General features: G+C 33.3%; 4 protein-coding genes across 4 annotated transcripts; 2 read left to right on the top strand and 2 right to left on the bottom strand.

Moving 5' to 3' along the window:
- Window positions 1–1,532: 1,532 nt before the first annotated feature.
- LOC106306626 (PXMP2/4 family protein 4) lies at window positions 1,533–2,991 on the top strand. The gene is made up of 4 exons (XM_013743304.1): window positions 1,533–1,987; window positions 2,075–2,303; window positions 2,420–2,544; window positions 2,687–2,991. The coding sequence occupies exons 1-4, from the start codon at window positions 1,613–1,615 to the stop codon at window positions 2,774–2,776; spliced, it is 819 nt and encodes a 272-aa protein (XP_013598758.1). The 5' UTR covers window positions 1,533–1,612; the 3' UTR covers window positions 2,777–2,991.
- Window positions 2,992–3,059: 68 nt separating this feature from the next.
- Window positions 3,060–4,443, bottom strand: LOC106306625. The gene is made up of 2 exons (XM_013743303.1): window positions 4,318–4,443; window positions 3,060–4,238 (listed from the first exon to the last, which is right to left on the bottom strand). The coding sequence occupies exon 2, from the start codon at window positions 4,236–4,238 to the stop codon at window positions 3,363–3,365; it is 876 nt and encodes a 291-aa protein (XP_013598757.1). The 5' UTR covers window positions 4,318–4,443; the 3' UTR covers window positions 3,060–3,362.
- A 378-nt stretch (window positions 4,444–4,821) lies between these two features.
- Window positions 4,822–5,795, bottom strand: LOC106306627 (40S ribosomal protein S29-like). The gene is made up of 3 exons (XM_013743305.1): window positions 5,635–5,795; window positions 5,137–5,236; window positions 4,822–5,008 (listed from the first exon to the last, which is right to left on the bottom strand). Exons 1-3 carry the CDS (start codon window positions 5,694–5,696, stop codon window positions 5,000–5,002), a joined length of 171 nt encoding a protein of 56 aa, XP_013598759.1. The 5' UTR covers window positions 5,697–5,795; the 3' UTR covers window positions 4,822–4,999.
- An 8,607-nt stretch (window positions 5,796–14,402) lies between these two features.
- On the top strand, window positions 14,403–16,176 carry LOC106305230 (transcription factor bHLH85-like). Its single transcript, XM_013741609.1, has 5 exons — window positions 14,403–15,000; window positions 15,181–15,471; window positions 15,619–15,684; window positions 15,808–15,873; window positions 15,965–16,176. Exons 1-5 carry the CDS (start codon window positions 14,452–14,454, stop codon window positions 16,043–16,045), a joined length of 1,053 nt encoding a protein of 350 aa, XP_013597063.1. The 5' UTR covers window positions 14,403–14,451; the 3' UTR covers window positions 16,046–16,176.
- Window positions 16,177–21,107: the final 4,931 nt, after the last annotated feature.

Below are 21,107 nucleotides of genomic sequence, written 5' to 3'. Positions count from 1 at the left end.
TTAATAGCAAGTTGGACCATTTATTCTATTAATTACAAAGAAGTTGTCTCATTGTAATTAAGAAACTGACGTGGACGGACTGTATGATGTGGGTATATTAATTAATCTTGTTTTATCATCACGTTAGAGCTTCCAGAATAAGAAAGATATTATATCTTCTGGTCAAACTCTATGTTTGTCATGTAGAACTGATCAACATGGTGAATTTATAGAGGTTATGCTGTACTTTAACTATTTTTATCGAGACGTTATACTGTATTTTAACTATTTTTATATATTTCCAAGCATTTTGAACATCTTAAAAACATCTTATATATTTTGTATATTATTTTAGATATTAAATATAAAAATAATTAATATAAGTAAGTATATAAATCTGGTTTGAATATTTTTGGATACCCAAAATATTTTGTTTTGGATCAGATTCTGTTCTAGTTCTCTAGATACTAAAATTTTGAACCCATTCGAATGTCTAACCAATTTTGTTAAAGTTCAGTACTACTTTTTCGGATTAGATTTGGTTCAGTTTTTTGTATTCAGAGTTTTTTTTCCAAACTTATTTTTTTTGTAACAAAATTTTAATCGAAAGTGATGATAGTTCATATTGATTTTGGGTATGCCACAATTTTTAAACCAAAACACACACATTATTCTATATACGTATCCATTTAGTTAATGGAACTTTGTGAACGTTAAGAAAATAACGTTCATGGAAAATAACCCTCATCTGTTATTGTTTAGCATCTACTTCCAATGTTTGTTTTTGTTAATATATAAATAAGAGTGAACAAAAGAGGTTTAGTGACTGGGCTTAGGTTATTGGGCTTCGCTTCAATCTTGTAATACACATTTTGGACTTCTTACTTTTTAGTGAAAATTTGGTCAAACCAAAAAATACGCCAACAAGTGGCTCAAATGTGGGAATGTCGTAGTAACAGGTGGCGGCTGCTAAAGGTTAGTGTCACAGAGTAAAGTTGTACGTGTCAGAGACCATGACATCGACCGAGCCAATGTGAACTCGACTTTTAGACAGCCAAGAAACTACACAACCTAAAAATAGTTTGGGGACGTTTGGTTTTTGACCCGTCCAACTTTTCTGGATCACGCGCTTTGCAGGATGCAAATTTCACACTCAACATAGATATTTTTGTTGTGAATTTTTTCACACAATTTTATAAGGTACAATTTTCTCTAATGAACTCACCTCGTTTTCATATTTTCATTATACCAAAAGACCAATAACAAAAGGGGATGGACTTGTCGAATATATTGAGTTGCTAATCGATGTGTTGTCTTGTCATATGATAAAATAATCGATTATTGTCTATGTGTGAATATATTGATGGCGTCATTTTCTGTTGGAAAATATCTCGGAAACTACTCAACGTCTCTAGAAAAATGCAGTATAATATAGTATTTATTAAGAATAATTATGGACTTATGGTATAAGGCGCGAGTAGAAATACATATATGTACTCGCGAAAATATTGCATCGGATTAACTCTTTTTTTATTTATTACAAAACAGAGAGCTCTGTTCTATTTCTTCTTCTCCTCCTCCGCCGTTATATATAAAACCCTTCCCCGAAACCCTCGGAGCTACATCACGAGCAATGACCGGCGCATTGTTCAGAAACGCTGCCTCCGACGCCGCTCGGATCTTACGTTCACACCGAACGTCCGCGGCGAATCCTCTCGGAAAGCTCGATCTTTTACCACGAGGAGGAGACGTCCGGCGATTTCAGCCGAGGCCTTATTTTCGCACGCCGCAGTTTCTCGGGAGATCAAAGGAAGCAAGAGTCTCTCCTTATTCACTTATCTCCGGTTTCTGCTCTTCTTCTTCCTCTTCTTCCTCGACAGCCTCTACTGCGTCGTTTGTAAAGACAGGGTTCGTGGGATGGTATTTGAGCATGTTGAAAACACGGCCGGTTCTGACTAAATCCGTCACGTCTTCTCTTATCTACATAGCCGCTGATTTGTCTTCACAGGTAAGCTTAGTTAGCTACGTTTCTTGGTGGCTTATTGAATAATGGGACTTTAGAGAGTTAATGAATTTTTTGGATGTTTTCACACAGTCAATTCCTCAAGCTTCTTCCGAGTCTTATGACTTGGTGAGAACAGCTAGGATGGCTGGTTATGGTTTACTGATCTTAGGTCCTACGCTTCACTATTGGTTCAATCTTATGTCAAGACTCTTCCCGAAGCGAGATCTGATCACAACGTTTAAGAAAATGGCCATGGGACAGACGGTTTATGGTCCTACCATGAACGTTATTTTCTTCTCGCTGAATGCAGCTCTACAAGGTAAGCTTGATATGGATTATTGATCAGTTTGTTTGATGGGGGGATTGCTGTTAATTTTGTTCCTAGGCTTGTGTTATATAAGTCATCAAAGTGAGATTTTGAATTTATTTTCTCAGGTGAAAACGGATCAGAGATAATTGCTAGATTGAAAAGAGATCTACTTCCCACGATGCTGAACGGTGTCATGTATTGGCCTATGTGTGATTTTATTACATTCAAGTTCTTCCCAGTTCATTTACAGGTAACTTACCACTTCATTTTGATCTCTTCTTACTGAAGCTGTTTTGGTTCAGGGCAATCATTTATTTATTCTCTTCATTGCTTTGTCTTATCTCGAGTTTGGGTTATGTATATGTCAATGATGGTTTCTTTTTTGTATGCAGCCACTTGTGAGTAACTCGTTTTCGTATCTTTGGACTATCTACATAACTTACATGGCTGGCCGTGAGAAACCAACTCCCATTGCTAGTTGAAACATTTCTGTTGCAAACCCTTCTCACACGCCCAACTTTTATCTATATGGAGAATTCAATTATGTTAGTCAAAAAGGAAGGAAGCAGAGCCTTCTTCTACATTCTTTGTTTTTTCTCTGAAGATTTCAGAGTAAATGTAAAGACTTTGAAGAACACAGCATTTGGATATCACTCTTAGATTTAACTCAGCTTGGCGTTTATACTTTTATGTAATAGTTGGTGACATGTATGTTTCTTAGCTACTATCAACTTTGACCATACATATCAAACAAGTCTTTTCAAGAAAGTGAAATGTTCCTTTTTGCTTTCATTATTAAATTTTGTTACATCAGAGAGCAAAGAAAGGAGAAAAAAAAAAAAGAGTCAAACAACAAGGCGTCTACTTTAAAACCTCTACTTGAATCTCATCTCACTCTACTATATGAACTTGTACAACACCAGAGACCCAACTTCTTCTCTTCAAAGCTTGTAAACTTGAACCATCTAAACAACTTTTTACTTTCCAATGGACCAAAACAACAAACCCAATTACAGGTTCAGGTAATAGCCAATGATTGAAATCAAATGCTATGTATAGTAACCTAATCTATGTCCCTTCTGCTAAACATTTACTATCTAAAACACGCGAACATATCTTCTCCAGCAGTATAGGCCATTCCTCTCCAAGAACCTGTGGCTTCAACTCCATACCAGCACGAAAATCAGACATCCACACACACGAAGAAAGCCTCCTCCTTTGCTGTCCACTCCCACCGCATCGAGCACTAGCCAAACTCAAACAAGGCTCAATCAACCTCCTCATAAACACATCAAGCCCACTATTAAGAAGACTAACAGAGTCCATAGACACCTTAACCCCTTCCATCTCCAACCTGCTCCTCAGCGTCCTCGTATCCGGCAACTCACCGCTGCTCTGACAAGTGTTAAAACCACTACACGACACAGCCTTCCTCCTGAGACTCATACCCACACCAAGAGGAGCAGTCACACTCTGACTCCCAGCTACCTGCTCGACCTCTTCCCCTTCCTCAACTTCCAAAGGAGGTCTGCTCCCTAGAGACATCAACTCAGTAGCACTCGTGGTGGTAGTAGTAACACTCTGAGGCTTCCCAAGCGGACCAAGCGGGCTAGGCCGGTCTCTAAACTTCCTACGGATGCTCTGTTTCCCATTGCTCAATCTAACAAAGCTCCCGCCTTTCTTCACGTACCTCGAAGGAGGAGGCGACTTGGCGACGGTAGCGTTCTTGATTAGGGAGCGTATGAGACGGTTGTGGAGCGAGATGTGTTGCCTGCCGATGGTTTTGAGACAGAGCTTGTCGAACTCGGGCTTGGTGATCCTCGAGGCGAAGAAACGCCCGAGCTGGTGGAAGTAAGTGTTGGCTCTTTGAGTTCCGATTAGGCGGTAGATGCGGGATTTGATCTCCGATGTATCGGACCGGGAAGGGTTTTGATCGGATCCCATCTGAAGATGAAGCGAACCAAGAATTAGATTGAACAAGTGTCGATTCAAGATCTTGAAAAGCTCAATTGTGAACGCGTACCTGGAGATTCGGAGAAGGAAGTAAAAGGGATCTCTTTAATCTCCTCAAAGTCTTCTTCTCCTTTGTGCCCTAAAGACAAAAGGGGCTTTTTTGTTTAGTTCGTTGTTTCGCCTGGTTCGCGTTCGTACGTGAGAAAGTGGGAACTAAGACCATCCCACACGTGCGAGTGTTTTTTTTGGCACTTTGGACAATTTCACACGTGTTAGGAGGTTTTTTTTTTTAAGGGAAATAGCTTATTGTTCTTCTCTATAGATTTTGTAATCAAAATGATGGGTGATTAAGTTAAAATTTCTTAAATTTTAAGTAATTATCAGACGTATGCGTATGATAATTGATGATGATGGTGAATGAATTGCTTCATTGGTCTCACTATTGTCTAGTAGTGTCATTTACTCATCCAATGTTGTAAAAATATTTTGACCTTTCCCTGGTTAGACAGAGATTATGATAAAAGACAGCTCCAAATAAGCAGAGCAATAGCGCCACCCACAGACCCCAAAAAAGTAAAAAACCTCCAAATCTATAATATGATCAAATTGCAGAACAAAGATTTTGGATTAAAACAACTCAAATGTCTTGCATAAACCATAGAACATTTATAAGATCCATTACAATATTAAAGTCTCAAAAGCTTTTAAAAAAAAAACAAAATGACTGCAACTGCATCAACACCACCAGATCTTTAACGGTACTGCAAACACAAAACCAGAGGAATATTAGTTATTTTTCAAAGGAAGTGAAGTGCGAGAAAAAAAAACACACAAGAAATTGTATAGAGACAAGAATATCTGATAACATCATCATCAACAAATATTTTACCTTGATGAATCCGATTTCCTTGGCGTTGCTGCGGAAGCACTGTCTACAGCAGTTAAGACCATACTTTCTGATTAGCCCATGCGAGTTTCCACACACACGGCTACACAAATCAAACAGTTTTCAAAAGTTAGATCCGTCAATATCATCAACAAAGACGAAAGGTTACTGCTAAACAGAGTTATCATTAATTAAAAAAGTTAAATCATTCAAGCAGAGTTTGCATCTTCATAAGGTTAAGAAACAGATCAACATGGTTTTGCTTCCGACAAGGACAAAACTACTTTCCACGAATAGACCCTAAACAGCAACATAACATCAGAGATCTTCACAAGGTTAATCCACCACTATCAGCATTAGGAGATCAGATTCAAATTAAAGTTTTTTTGCAGGTAAAACAGTTAGCCTAGACAAACACTAATCAAAATGCATGCGTTCTCAAAACTAAACAGATCAAAGGAAAAATACGAAAATGAGAAGAGGATATGAACAGAGCAATACCAGGTGCGGGAACCAGGCCCGTACTTCTTGGGATGAGAGTTCCAAATCGCAGCGAACCCCATGATTTATCGAATGCTCAGGCGTGAAAAGCTAGAAGACGGAGACGTAGATGGACGAACGGCGTTATAAACAGTCGAAATATTGGAAAACCCTAGCTTTTGTCGGCGACAATATTGAGTGGGCCACAGAGAACGCATTTTGATTGTAGGATGGGCCTATTAATAAAGGCCCAATCTCTTATTTGCATACATACTTGTTTTCTAAACAAGCTTTTGGGCCAATCCCATACATTATAAGAATAATCCACCTATACCAATGACGATGGCCTGTTCGTTTAGCTATCGCCCTACATGCCACGTGCCAAAGATCCCACGTCGCAAGTTGTTTTTCGTTTTGCTGTCGCGTAACATGCGACCTGCGATTGGTCGCATGTCGCAACTCGCAGGTTGTTGTTCGTTTTGATGTCGTACGACAAGTCGCGGATTTACGTTCAAGTCGCCCGAAAAACAACGACTAAAAATTAAGAAAATTTTGATCGCACGACTGGTCGCAGGTCGCAGATCGCAGATTACGCGACACGTAAACGAACATGGTTTTCAGGTTTAATCGCAGATCGCAAATCGCAGGTCAGACGTAATTTTAGTCGCTGGTCGCGCGACACTTAAGCGAACATGGCTAATATTCACTCGGACTGCATAAACATAGATACATTTTAGTTTTGGACATTTTTTTTCACAAAAAACTATATGATGCGGGGAAGATTTCAGTATAGTTGTCAAATTATTTCCAACTAATATTCTTTGGGATAACTGTCAAAAGTATTAGGAGGAGAAGTTAAGAAAACACAGAGAGGTATATAATAACAAAGTAACAGTAACATATATCATCTTAGAGCAGGAGCGGCGGTAAAAAACATAGTACATTTCTCAATAAACATAAAATAATGTTATTTGTTTTTATAACTAATTGTGGAAAAGTACTTTTATGACGGATGATTCTACTAAAATTGTTGTTCTCTCTTTTTCACTTTTTAATATTTATTACTATTTTATCAACAGAAACCCTTTAAAAAATGACCACTAATGGTGTCCTTAGTTGTCAAATGATAAGAAAATATAACTAGACTATACTGTTACCTCTGTACATATATGAAACTTTTGTAACGTGTGCATAGTTTTGTTTATGTCTCCATATACCTGGAGATGGAAAATGAAAATGACTTCCCGTTAACCATTTTGTAATTCGATTTTTTATTTTTGTTGAATATATCATTTGATTAAAAAATATACATATATAATTTTCTACTAAGCTGTTCACAAGTTTAAACTACAAATGTAATTGATATACCTTGAACCAAAAGTCAATTCTAATTTAATAGAAGATGAAAACAAAAGTCAATTGTAATTTAAAAGGTTAGGATGAGAACACTATATCAAAATATATAATTAGTTGGTGAAGAATATCCAATGTAAACCATATTATTTTTTAAAGATGCATGCTTGTATGTATTTGATTAATTTCAAATATTAATCTCATAATTTATAAATAAATAACCTGCCAATATGTAACTGGACACGAAAAGAAAAATATCACACTTGTGTCAAATAACCGCATTAAATGTATCTACAATGTCACAATCTATTAAAAACCTAACTTCTTGGAAAGTTATGTCAAAGTTAGGAGAAATATGTGTTCAAATATGTTACTGCTCTTTCAAATAAAACTGGTCATGTTTGCTCTTCTGAATAAATGAAAATTTGTGTTTGATTTTGTATTAGCGTCACCCTTCTGAATATTTTATCTACTAATTTTAGTTACAAACGAGCATACTCAAAGAGTCCATCAATGTCATGAGATTTTTTTTCTTCAAAAAAGTCATGAGATTTGAGAAACAGCTACAAGAAGTAGCAAAATGATGATACCATGATTGAGATAATTTCTTGTTTGTTTGCTATTGTATCTCGTGACATAACTTGTAACGGGAATGTACAACCAAACAACACACTTATTACTTAGCAGTGTTTGTTTGCAAAGAATACAACTCAAAAATATCTAAGAAATATACACATGTGTAACACATCCATATAAAGAAAACTCAATGTTATTTAACCAAATTGTCTTAACCTAGAACTTCTATTTTGGATTTGATTCATTTTGGCTGTCTAGCCATGTCATTTAGATGGATTAGTTGCATAAACACAAAGTTTTGTAGAATTAATCTTTGTACCTAGAAATTTTTTAAAATTTCCACAGTTATAAAATAAGTATTATTCGTAAAAAGGTTGCAGATATTAATTTCTACAGACTATTGTATGTATATCTTTATCTTGAAAGTATTATATTTTTTTCTTGTTGGAAATACTATTGTATGTGTCTCTTTTGTTTTAACACTCTATTGTATGTATTTCTTTAGTTTATTAAATTCATATAACTTTTTACGTCGGTTAAATTTCGTTACATTTGAATCAAATGACAAAAGGATGGTGGATCGGATTATGTTGAAAATAATAGGAGATAGATAATTAAATTTCATATTGCATTAGAGTAGACGAAGTCTATTTATACAAAAAATACACCACAGAGTTGTATAATAAGAATGAGACCCAGCTAGAGATGCAACCTGCTTTCAATTTATACAAAACCATTTCGATCCAAAATATAAAAACAATTATTCATCAAAACTCCGACACCTCGGAAATTTTAGACTAAGAAAATTCATTTCTTTCAAATACTGTTTAATATGACTACAATAAACCTTTAGTTTTGAGAAAGGATAGAATCAGTTTTCGATTGTGTGACTAGCCATGGACGATTGGATCTCAGTTCCGGCCATCAAATGATACGGACAAAATTACTTAAATATATAGAAATTGCATATATATATATATTGACTACATTAGAAAAAAGTTAATAGATCATATTCTTCTGGTCTTTGATTTGATCAAAATCTGTTCTAGTGTATATTTCATTTCTTATATCCATTAAAGAATGTTTGTGTTATTTGTTGCTTATAGACTATTGTTGTGAAACATTTTTTGTCCTACATCAATCAATGCACCAAACGTCGAAGTTTTATAGAAAAGAAAAGACGAATGCACGAGGCGGACGCAAACCGTAACAAACGTTTTATATGATATTAAAGATTCTAGTAATAATCGTATCGTTAAGTATAATCAAATCAGAAAGCCACATTGAAAGAAGAGAAGAGTAATATTAGATGGTCTTATAATGCCAATAGTTATATAGATAAACGAATAAAGACATTCCATTGAACTACCAATCGTCAGCCAAATCAAATTTAATTAGGTACATCAAATAATTGCTCTTTATAATACTAGAGTTATGATCAAATTTCATAGTTGTTATAGAAAACACGTATGATTCCGATATATAATATGCTAAACATTTTTACCAAAAAAATATAATATGCTAAACACTTAAACAGAGATATAAGTTCGTACGTACTTTTATATATATAAACAATTGGAATGATCGATTGTATTGGCGAATCTATAAAATATTTTGATTAAGGACAAAAATATAAGTATACTACATTAGTTTAAAAGATTTATATTTTATATTTTATATAATATAATATAATATATGTTTTATTGGTAAGTATATTAATAGAATATTTTTATAGTTAAAATAAAATTATATTTAATATTTAGTCAATAAGAACACACAAAAAAAAATTCATCAAAATCACGTATGCAATAGTAAAACTCGTTAATTTATGTAATTTTTTAATTATAAAAACAAAAAAAGTTTAAACTACAAAACTAACCACAGTAACTATACTCATTTTTACGTTATTGGGCCAAATTAATAATTATTCTACTGTTTTTTGCTAAGAGCGTATAATTATTTATTGACCAAATAAAAATATATAAGCTTGTGGTCTCTAGTCTATAAATTTAAAGATATGTCTTACTTTTTTTAAATGCTAATTGATTTAGTATCAATTAGTATTTTGGAAATTAAAACATTTGAATCAAACTTCTAACTTTTGACTCTAAATGTTGTTTTTTGGCTCAGAAACAAAAAAAGTGGGTGCAAAATGAAAAACTTTGGTGGAAGCAAAAAATAAAAATCAATAACAACTAAATTAATAATTTTAAAATAACTGAGGGCACTTGCCCCCACCATGTGAACAGTAGATCCGAGGGCGTCAGTAGTTATAAATTAGGTGTTTCTTCATGGTTACTTTTTAAACCGGTAAGATCAGAAGAAAAAGTCACAAATTTCTTATAAAAATTATATTTTAAGTGTTAAACTTTAAACACATTCGCTAGGAATTTAATATGAATAAAAGATGCTGAGGAATATCCGACACACGTTGCACCTTGATCTCTAATTGTATTTCGTAGAAATATTTTCATCTACCTCATTATCGCACAGTTTTCATCAATGTCACCATATTACTAACTTCTTCAACAAAATACTTCAGGAAGAAGTCGGATCTTCTTATAATTTAAGGGAATTATAGTGGCCGTAACTTGGTTCCTCAATTGACTTGGTAATTTTTGGTCAAATAGTAGATGGTGAGTTGGCTCATCTTTCAGTATTTGTCATTAAACCGTTAAATATGTACTTCATTTGTGGTAAAAGTAGAATTATCACCTTTATTTAAGAGAGAAGGGAGTAATTCAGTCTTATAAGTAATTATAATAAACTTTTTTTTAAAACTAAGTTTAACAAACTTTTTGAACTATTGGAAAAGAAAACTTTTTTTTTGGTATATAGGATTCTTATTTCATTCATAAAATCGTTTTCTGGAATTAATATCAATAAATATTACTAATACGAAAAGAAAAAAAGGTTTAATATTACAAAATAGCGTCCATGTTAACTGAAACGACAATTTTATGAAGAATAAGAAAAGTGGTTGTTTGGCTATTTTAAATTTTAAGGAGGCATCATATTGCCAGCTACCTACCCAACAAAGAAATTATTGAAATATTTTATAAATCATAATAAAACCCGTATGATCTTCGATGGTGTTTGGTCGTGCGTGCAAGGATTGCTTTATAAAAGTAATCTCTGGGTAAATAGTTCAAGCAAATATAATTTTTAATGTAATTTAATCAGATCTGATTACCCAATTGGGTCTTTCGAGCTGTGCACGGATTTTATTCTATAGAATATCCAGAATAAACCGGATACATTTGTGCAAACTATTATACTGTGTATTGAATGATATTGGATGACACAGGTACACTGATCTTTAATGTGTATGGATCATTTTGTGAATCTCTGTCAGTTTCTTCCTACTTTATATTCCTTTCAGGGTTGCATTTCCTACTTTTTTGAGGCCCTCATGCATCAAAAGATCAAAAAAATTATATTTGACTTTATATATTCCTTAAGTTCGAACATATTAATAATGTTCGGAAGTTATAACAATGTTCTACATTGTCTCTTAAAATTTCGTTTAAGCAAATTATTAACCGTCTTGCTTCAGCCGAAGACACATTTAATTGTTTACCGAAGACACATTTAATTGTTTAAGTGCATTAGTAAGAAACTGTATACAATTTCATTATGCATAAGGGTCAAAATGGTTTCTTTTATTAATTAGATTACGTCATTATTTAGCTCTCAACTGTTCAGTTTTGGCAGTCACAGAAAAGTTTATTTAGCATCTTTGGTGATTCCTGCATGCTCTTAGAAGGTTAATTATGATAAAAGGAGTTTTATTACAAGGATATTAGCGTTTATAGCTTTCCTAGGAATATCTTAGTATTTTCTTAGGATTTTAAGAAACAAATTAACTTTCGCTTTTTACTAAAAAAAACTTTGGCCGATGTCTAAATTGTGCTTTAGCTAGGGAGCGTTTTCTTATGTCTCGAATTATTATGACGAAATTTATTTGGGTTTTTTTGTCAACAATTTATTTGCGCATAAGACGAGATATTAACTGAGAGAGTGTTTTTGTTGTAAAAAAGAAAACAAATTGAGAGAGTGTTTTTTTATCAAATGTGAGAGTGTTTATAATATGGCTTATGATCTTATGGAATATCCACGCGCACGATCTGCCGTCTAGTGGTTGGCTCAACCTTATCAATAATTACTTAATAGTGTTAAATCATACTCTCTCTTTTGCTAGATAAAAGATATTCCGGTGGAAACACACATATTAAAAAAACTACTTTTTATCTAAAAAATATCATTAAAACTATAAATTAATGGTATTCAACCAATTACAAAATACACTATTAAAATATGATTGGATACACAATTTTTAATAAAATAAAAGTTACCTAGAAAATTGAAAACATCTTACGTATTGGAACATCAAATCTTATTTTTAGGAAGAGATGAATTATAACTCAATTTCATTACTTTACTTTTTCTCCTTTAAAACAGGATTATGATACAAAAAACTGTCACGTTCAACAACCAGGTCTCTGATTCTCCACTTCACATCTATTCTCTCCTTCGCTCATAAAGTCTTCTCTTTCTGCAAAGTTACAGAAGAGTTCGACTCTTATTTAAATAAGAACTTATAATAATTAAAAAATTACAAGAATCTAGTGTAGTAAAACTGTATAAACCACTTATAAAAAAACTGTATAAACCAGAAGATAAAATTAGAGGAATAGCCTTGATGGACATAATTACCCAGGCCCTAACCCTAAGGTTCTATAACTACCATATATAGTAACATCAGTATCACCACACTTTTTTATTATTAGTATGATGTATCATGTATGCATGAATCAGATTGATCAATTTTTTTTGTTATTTTAACATTAATTTTTCGAGTTGGGTTTAGGATATAGAATTTAGGTTTATAGTCTAGTTTTTAGGTTTAGGATATATAATTTGGGTTTAGGATCTAGGATTAGGGTTTGGGTTTAAAGGTTTGGATTTGGGTTTAGAATTTAGGATGTAGGGTTTAAAATTTAAGATTTAGTGTTTAGGGTTTAGGGTTTAACTGGAAGCGTTAGCGTCGTTAAAATTAGTGTTTTTATTTTTTGTAGCTATTTTTTATTTAATTTAATATTTTTAATTAATAATCTATGTGTCACTTTGATTGGTTCTAAAGGGTGAGGTGAATTTAAATGTTCTTTCTATCCTTAAATAAATAACAATTTACATGCTTCTATATATTTTTGTAAAGTCTAGGAGTAAGAGCAGCATTAACGCAACGGGGGAGTGTGGGTTCTAATTTTTTTTATTTTTATTTTTTTTGTTTTGTCCGATTAAAAAAAAATAATTAAAAATAGACCAATCGCGGGCTGCCACGTGTCAGTGAGACCCGCAAACAGTACAAAAATTTTACCGAACTCGACTCTTGCAAAAAAAAAAAAGGGTGGATTTTATGATTTTTGTGGGCCATACATCTCTTAGAAAGTCAGCGATAATGGTGCTCTGAGTATCCGAAATAGATCATTTACGATATTTAAAAGTTGTATAGCATATATTCTTTTAATGACTGGATGGGAAGCGCATAAAATTCTCTCCTCTCTTAAACCCACATTTCGTTTTTCGATTATTTGTTAGTTATGTAAGGTAAAGTATTGATTAATACGTTGTGTCGCTTTACAGATTATAAGATAAAATACATTTATATTTTATCAATAGATTGGAATATTCTGAAGATGTAGTAGAATATTATAGCGAGATAATATTTTTCTACTAAACTAAAACAAGGTCTTTGCTATATCATGGCAGGATGTCTATTAATGGAAGTTTTTGAAGACATCATCATATGCAGTTTTTGTTGTTGTTGTTGTTAAGGATCATATGTAATTTATCAAATATGTATTGTGTTTTGGTAAATATATTTAATTAACTTTGAAAAAGTTATGTATCTAATTAGTACTCAACATTAAACTCAATGGATCAGCGCAATTAGCGAGCATATTATTAATCCGACCGTAAATACAATGTCCCCCGAAAGTTTTAAATATTATATGTATCGAAAATTGAATTTCGGACGGTTCAATTTGAGTTTGTGCTAACCTTATAAGTTGGAAGCTTTGGTAAAACGTAAGCCTAGCTAACTAATATATAATCTATTCGTTAGTGGTCCAGTGGTGGTTGAACGATCTCGCTCCATAACCCTCTTAAGTGAGGTCAATGGTTCGAGGGCCAACTCTGGCGGATGTTGCTCTTGAGGACCTTTGGGCCCAATAAGAACACTTCCAACTGCGCGCGGCCACTGGGTCCATTACATGAGGCTGCCCAGCTCTCGTGGATGCCTTCGGCGGGCTCCGGCGGGCCCTTAGTGGTTCAGATTTATCCGGACGGTCTTTAGGTGCTAGTCGGATCCCCACGGGGCATCCGGATACCACGATTATAAAAAAAAAAAAAATATATATAATCTACAGCGAAGTTAAACAATATAATGAGCTTCTCCAATCTTGATCCTACAATTCTATTGAAAATTGACATACCATTATCACACTGTTCATATTCGGGTATACCATCCAACTATATTATTTTTGCTTACTTAAATTGATGTGTTTAAGAACTATGAAATAATTACGAAGTGGAGCAATAAGATAAGCGGAATACATCGAGTCATAACCAAGAAACGACAAAAATATGCTTTGAAGACCAAGTTGTATCGCCCACCATAATTATTAGCTGTCCATATCTAAGGGTATCCTTATAAATTAATTAGAACAATGATTGTAATTGGTGTTATAATTTATCCACTATTCCTCATGTTCTCTATATATACATCCCAACTCCTCTCCCTCATTCCCTCACTTCTTACAAGGCATCCAACAAACAAAACTAACCAATCTTCTTAACTAAGATTAATCTCCTAATCAAGACGCTTAATTTAATAACAAAATTAAAATGGAAGCCATGGGAGAATGGAGCAGCAGCCTCGGAGGAATGTACACATATGCAACCGAAGAAGCCGATTTCATGAACCAACTCCTCGCCTCCTACGATCATCCTGGCACCGGGTCAGCCTCTGGGACAACCGGTGGAGACCACCACGGCTTGTATTGGAGCCTTGGCTCTCATCACAACCACCTTACTCTCATGCCTGAAGCCAGTAGCTTCTGTTTCTCTGGGGAGAGCAGCAGCTACAGCGTTGGGAACAGTGGATACTATGCGGTGGTACCACCCGCGGTTGAAGAGAACAACAATGTGCCAATGGACTTTGGGCTGGAAGATGCGACCATCAACACCAACTCTTACCTTGTTGGTGAGGAGACAAGTGAATGTGACGTGGAGAAATACTCATCTGGAAAGACTCTTTTTCCCTTGGAAACCGTTGTTGAGAACCACAATGAGGAGGAGAGCATCTTGCAATCCGAGATCTCTGTGACTACTACGGATCAACATCAGAAATCTCTCACCGGTTCCAAGAAGAGATCACGTGCGACATCGGCTGATGTAAGTTTACGGCTTAAGATTCCTATCTGGTTGTCAATTTAGAGGGACTTAGTGGAATCTATATGAACTTGATTGCATCAAAATATTACCATTTATATTAAAAAAAAAACATTCTCCACCAAAGATATATGATAGTAACATGGTTTATTGACTATAATATCTGTTAATTGGTGGTTTCAGAAAAACAAGAGAACAAAAGTGAGTAAGAGAGGCCAAAAGAATATAGAGATGCGCGACGATACCAACAATGGCGAAGAAGATGAAGGAGAGAAGGTGAAGAAAAGAAAGAGTGGGACTATGATGAGTAGACAGAACTCGAGCACCACTTTCTGTTCCGAGGAAGAATCACAATGCCCTTCTCAGGATGATGGAGAAGAAGATGAAGAAGATGCCTCCAAGGCCCTCAACCTTAACGGAAAGACCAGGGCCAGTCGCGGTGCTGCCACCGACCCTCAAAGCCTTTACGCAAGGGTAAATATATTTCTCTTGTTAACGTCAACGTTTTTTCTTTAATTTTGATCAATATTTTCTTCTTTTTTTTGGGACACAAAACGTAAATCATTATTCCCCAAAAAGTAGAAAGCCTAAGAAAGTAAGAATCATCATTTGGTTGTGCAGAAAAGAAGAGAAAGGATAAACGAGAGACTGAGGATTTTGCAAAATCTGGTCCCCAATGGAACAAAGGTAAAAAAAATTTCATGCAAACGTTAAACACATGCAGATGATATGGTTGTTCGTTGCATGCAATTTATTTTACAAGAAACGTTAAAAATTCTAAACATATATAGTTTCTTAAATGCGTTACAGGTTGATATCAGTACAATGCTTGAGGAAGCCGTTCATTACGTCAAATTTTTGCAACTCCAAATTAAGGTGGGTTTTAATTTTGACAGTCTACGTGTACATTCATGCATGTGTCATATATGAGTGCGATCTAATTAAAATTAAAATAATAATCACGCAGTTATTAAGCTCTGATGATCTATGGATGTATGCGCCGATTGCTTTTAACGGAATGGACATTGGCCTCAACTCGCCGAGATGATGCACGGATCTTATGATTTTAATTAGAATTTTTTATAACAAAAATGTGATGTTCCGTTTCATTTTTAATATTCTCCGCCTTCGGACGAGTTCGATTATAATTTCTCGTACAATGTATAATATGAAAGAAATGGAGAGTCACATTCCAGTTCCTATATTCCATCTTTTTAAATAAAAAATTGAGTCATTCTTCATATCTTTTCTCTATTTTTTTAAGATGAAGATGCTTCTTGGTAGCGGAATCTGACCCCATAATATAATCACAAAATTCAATGTATGATGACCATTTTCTTAGTGATGTTGTCTCATTGATAATCAATGTATGTTAAAAAAAAATTCTTAACAAAAGAAGTTGGTTAATATATTTGTATATGTGCTAAAGCTCTATAAATTTGTTTATCAATGAAAAAGTAACTAGGCCTCTTCTGTTGCTGTATGTTCATGTGGACGGGTGCTATGAAGCCCTCCACGAGCTGTTTTCGGTTAGATCATTATTTTTAAGAGCGGATCACCGGAGAGGCCAAAATTACCGGGTTCCGGCTCTCAGTTGAACTTGGCTCATCTTTTTGCGGCAAGCTGTTGGTGCGGCCTTGGTCGAGTCTCGGGATATTGGTTATGACGGTTGTGTCTGCCCTCTTATAACTAGATTGAGTTTGTGTTTAGGATTTTTTTTTTTCCTGATTTTTGTTAACCTCTGTAATTCTGTCAAAAACGAAAAAAAATTTGATAATAATATCTTTACATTTTTACCAAAAAAAATGTAACTAAAGTAAAAGTTTTATTCAAATTACAGACTAGACTCCATATACTGTGGACTTTTTATACAGTGGTGCAGCTAGAATTAGCTAGAGATAGACATACGGTCGGTCATATACTTCCTATTGGAATGAATATGTGTGAACTTTAATACATGCAGTAAATTTTCAGTTTTATTATTTAAGTTAAATTTATTCGGAAAGAATATTGTTGCCAAAGATTACTTACAATAGCCAGATTATAACCATGAACATACCTATTTACAAAATTAGTTGTGTTGGCAAAGCCGAATTATGTTCATAAGATGGATTGTTTTTTTTTGACAAATTATAAGATGGATTGTTGCAATAGAGACATGGCGAGCTAGCCGCTATGGAGTTCCTAACTAAGCAGTTAGTTTGTTATAGTATGTTTGCAACCAAATATGGTAGATGTTGTATAACCTACCGCATTTCTCTCGCCAGATGAAGTATAGAATTGTGTGATCTATGATTTTCCATTATCGTACAACACCAAGTTTAATACGACTCTACAATGAAGCTCAAATTCGCAGGATCCATCCGGCTGTCTGAGATCCATATCGAGACGTCCCAAGCATAATCTTCCACGTTCGACTTTACCATCAGGCATCAGTGTAACTAAAATTCTTCCAAGCAGGCTGCTTCCAAGTTTTCCAAGGTTGATGAATGATCGAGGAACATCGAACGATCATGATAATTATTTTCAACCATTTTTACGGTATTAAGCATATATCACCTATTTGTTTGCATGCTACTATACAAGTAATTTTAGTGCCAAATAAATATTTTATAACCGAAAAACTCTAATCGTCCAAACCAAAAAGGAATAGTTTACATACATGAAACTTCGGCCGCTACAATGTTCATTCTCACACGTATTCTTGAATAAGTCCAGTTCATGTATATAGTTTATGTACTCTTGAAATGGAATATTTTAGTATTGATTCTGCGCATTTGGTTTTCCACAGTCTGATTTTTATTAAATATAATTGTTCCCATGCAATAGCTGTATCATACTTATACACCATCATATACATATTATTCCCTGACAAGAGTCTGAATACATTTTTTTTTTGTAAAAAAAAAGTCTCTGAATACATGATATCAAAGAATTAAATAAGATTTTATATCTCATAGCCCAAAACATTTAAAAGTAACTAGATAGCATATCCATTTTTCAGTCTTATTCATTGCAATCAATATCAGATATCTTATTTTTATTAATAATTAATTCATATTAAAACTACATCTATTTATTTCTGCCAACGATTATAACTATTTTTACAGCTTTGAAAAGTAATAACGAATTCTTTATAGCATCAAACTTCAATCAGTTTCTTATTCATGATTTTCATGACATCAAAACTATAATTCTAAAGTTTTATCCCATTAGTTTAAAAGTGATTATGAAACTTTTATAGCATCAAAATTTAATAAATGTCTCGTTTATGATAAGATTTAGTATATAAAAGTTTGCATATGGATTTTTTTTTTTGATAACTCGTTTACAGAAATAAAAATATTTTAAATTTGATAATGATAAAAAAGAAGATAATGATATCTTGTAAAGTATTTTTTTGTTAAAAAGCAAAGTTAAAAATAAAAGAAAAATTCTCAAACATCACGAAAGTTCCTGGTTGTAAGAAACATTACAAAACGTTTGAAATATTCTAAATAAAGGTCAACTATATTATAATAGGTAGTCTAATCCATTTAGGAACTACATTCAACTAGCAACGTTCTGTAAGTTGTAAAATTGTCTCTATCAGAAAAAGGTTGTAAAATTGACATGCTGGCTATTAAAGTAGTATTTGACTTTGGCTTTTGGTCACTTCCTAAACTCTTAACTATCAGTTGACCTAGAGTCTCGTGGTATATTTTTATAATTTTGTACATGTTCATGGTATATAAATATATATATTATTGAGGTTCTTTTGATATTAACAGCCATAAACAAATGTTTAAAAAATAAATTCAAATGCTATTTTAAATACTATATTTTGTAATGTATATATATTGTTACATATAAGTAGTAGGAACAAGGCATATTCTTTTTTCTCATGTCCTACGTTTTGATTATTTAAGAAAGTAAACAGAAACTAGAATTATATAAAGATCGGTTGATCATATCATATAATCCTGTAGGTTATATTTTTTTGTTATATTATTTGTTATTATTGCATAATTTGACAACAAGGCCATCAATGGCGACTCTTTCTACCTCTTTACTTTTCTATTACCGTTTTTTATTTCTTTCAATAATCAACATATTTTAAAAAAATTGCTAAGGTTGAGCACTCCCTAAAATATACTCAGTTCGACTTATAATTACAATAATCAATCAAATAGTTTATTGAAATGACAGCTACTATCAAAAGAATTTGCTAGATTACAAACACAATTATTTAACATTATAACCAAGCGGTAATATCATGATAGTAAGATAAACTTGATGCTAAATCCGTCAGATCCGTCAGGGTTAAAGTCATACCAGAAACTAAGTTATCATTTTCTTGACCAGACGAAGATGGAACCCCTTAGATGATTAGTTGGGCTTCGACCCAGACATCCCATGTTAGAAAAATATATGACTCTATTTTTTCTTAGTGTACATGTTTTTAGAATTATATTTTAACACTTTTATCGGACAAACTAGTTCGATACATATCAATCGTGAGCTTGATGCCATTTTAAATATGGCCCACATATATTTGAAGCCCACCAATTTCTCTAGGGTTTAGAAATTCCTCATTTCTCTCGCAAATTCAAAAGCTTCCTACAGCATCAAGTTGATTTCTGATGTCGATTTCCTCAAACATTCAAACACTCAACCATCCTCTTTTGTCTTTCGTGTTTGAGAAGTCAAGCATACAACTAGTTCATATTTGAGTAGCCATATGTGTTCTTAGTAATATTTAATGGTGGCAGATAGTATGTTTTGTTCTTAATCTAGACATATGGTATATCTATATATGTGTATCCGTATCTGCGGTTCCCCCATGCATGAGCATCATTAGGCTGGGTTCTTAAAGTTGAAGCCTCAATATTGTCATGGATTTGTCAATAATACTGAACTTCCTCTTGAGTCTTTGAGTTGTCGTAGTGTTGAATATGGTTGCCATGTGCCAGTCCAATCTTAATTAAATTTAATATTGATTACAATTATCTTAGAATCAAATGCTATAATGACCCACTTGGGTATAAAAAAATCTTAGACCTCTCTCAATTTGAATTTCTTTTTAAATTAAATTTAATATGAAAAAAGAACAAAATGTCCCAAAAACCTGGAAACTTTAAATTATTTACCAACCCAACCAGATATATTCTGACCCAAACCCATGTATCCAAAACCCGGCCCAGATTTATTTATTATTTTTAATATTAAAAATTAATTTTATTAGTTATACCAGTTATATTATTTGTACAGTTATACCAATTATACTAGTTGTACAGTTATACTAGTTGTATGGTTGTACATTTTAACTAGTTGTATAATTTTATTAGTTATACTAATTATTCTCGATGGATAACAGTGGCGGACAAATCTGAACAATAAACTTTACCGAAGTTGGCGTGTCCAAGATCAGACCACAGGTCCATCCCTTGATTTGTCAAGACCACCCACAAAGGCATCTCGCGGCCTACAAAACCTCGACTTCAAAAGAGAAGATTCAGCTCCGAAACTCTAACCACAAAATCTATGAATAGTGTTTGTAAACCCCAGTCAGCACAACTATTATTCGTTGTGTGGTTAAACTTGTAATATGTTGTGATTAGTTTATTTTCTATAATATTATATTTAACTTTTCTTTAAAATATAATATTATATACAACATTGTAATATGTTGTATTAGTTGTACTATTTATAAAATTTAATATGGAACTTTTTAATATTTATTAGTTGAATTAATTGTACTAGTTGTACTGTTCTTGAAAAAAACGCATCTTTATTTTTTTGCTCGTATTATTTGTACTATTTATAAAATTTGATATGGATTTTTTTATATATTTATTAGTTGTATTAATTGTACTAGTTGTATTGTTTTTGAAAAAAATGCATCTTTATTTTTTTTTTGCTCATATTAGCTGTACTATTTATAAAATTTAATATGAAACTTTTTTAATGTTTATTAGTTGTACTAGTTGTACTCTTTTTGGAAAAAAAAACGCATCTTTATTTTTTTGCTCTCTAAACCTATGTTACATGGAAACGAAAGCGGGTACGCGGAAGCGTATGAAAGTGTATAAGCGAGATTTATTCATTTGTAATAATTTTGAAATGATTTC

This window comes from Brassica oleracea, chromosome C7, assembly GCF_000695525.1.
Source record: "Brassica oleracea var. oleracea cultivar TO1000 chromosome C7, BOL, whole genome shotgun sequence".
Taxonomy (NCBI): Eukaryota; Viridiplantae; Streptophyta; class Magnoliopsida; order Brassicales; family Brassicaceae; genus Brassica; species Brassica oleracea.
Note: the sequence above shows the minus strand (reverse complement) of the source record. Positions and strands in the feature narration are given on the sequence as shown.

What these genes read in the sequence shown, in the direction of transcription:
- LOC106306627 (XM_013743305.1), bottom strand. Translation starts at nt 5,696, where the DNA reads ATGGGGTTCGCTGCGATTTGGAACTCTCATCCCAAGAAGTACGGGCCT. An exon ending in GGGCCTGGTTCCCGCACCTG is followed by an intron (nt 5,237 to 5,634) that starts GTATTGCTCTGT and finishes TGATTTGTGTAG; the next exon opens with CCGTGTGTGTGGAAACTCGC.
- LOC106306626 (XM_013743304.1), top strand. Translation starts at nt 1,613, where the DNA reads ATGACCGGCGCATTGTTCAGAAACGCTGCCTCCGACGCCGCTCGGATC. An exon ending in GCTGAATGCAGCTCTACAAG is followed by an intron (nt 2,304 to 2,419) that starts GTAAGCTTGATA and finishes TTATTTTCTCAG; the next exon opens with GTGAAAACGGATCAGAGATA. An exon ending in TCTTCCCAGTTCATTTACAG is followed by an intron (nt 2,545 to 2,686) that starts GTAACTTACCAC and finishes TTTTGTATGCAG; the next exon opens with CCACTTGTGAGTAACTCGTT.
- LOC106306625 (XM_013743303.1), bottom strand. Translation starts at nt 4,238, where the DNA reads ATGGGATCCGATCAAAACCCTTCCCGGTCCGATACATCGGAGATCAAA.
- LOC106305230 (XM_013741609.1), top strand. Translation starts at nt 14,452, where the DNA reads ATGGAAGCCATGGGAGAATGGAGCAGCAGCCTCGGAGGAATGTACACA. An exon ending in CACGTGCGACATCGGCTGAT is followed by an intron (nt 15,001 to 15,180) that starts GTAAGTTTACGG and finishes TGGTGGTTTCAG; the next exon opens with AAAAACAAGAGAACAAAAGT. An exon ending in TTTTGCAACTCCAAATTAAG is followed by an intron (nt 15,874 to 15,964) that starts GTGGGTTTTAAT and finishes ATAATCACGCAG; the next exon opens with TTATTAAGCTCTGATGATCT.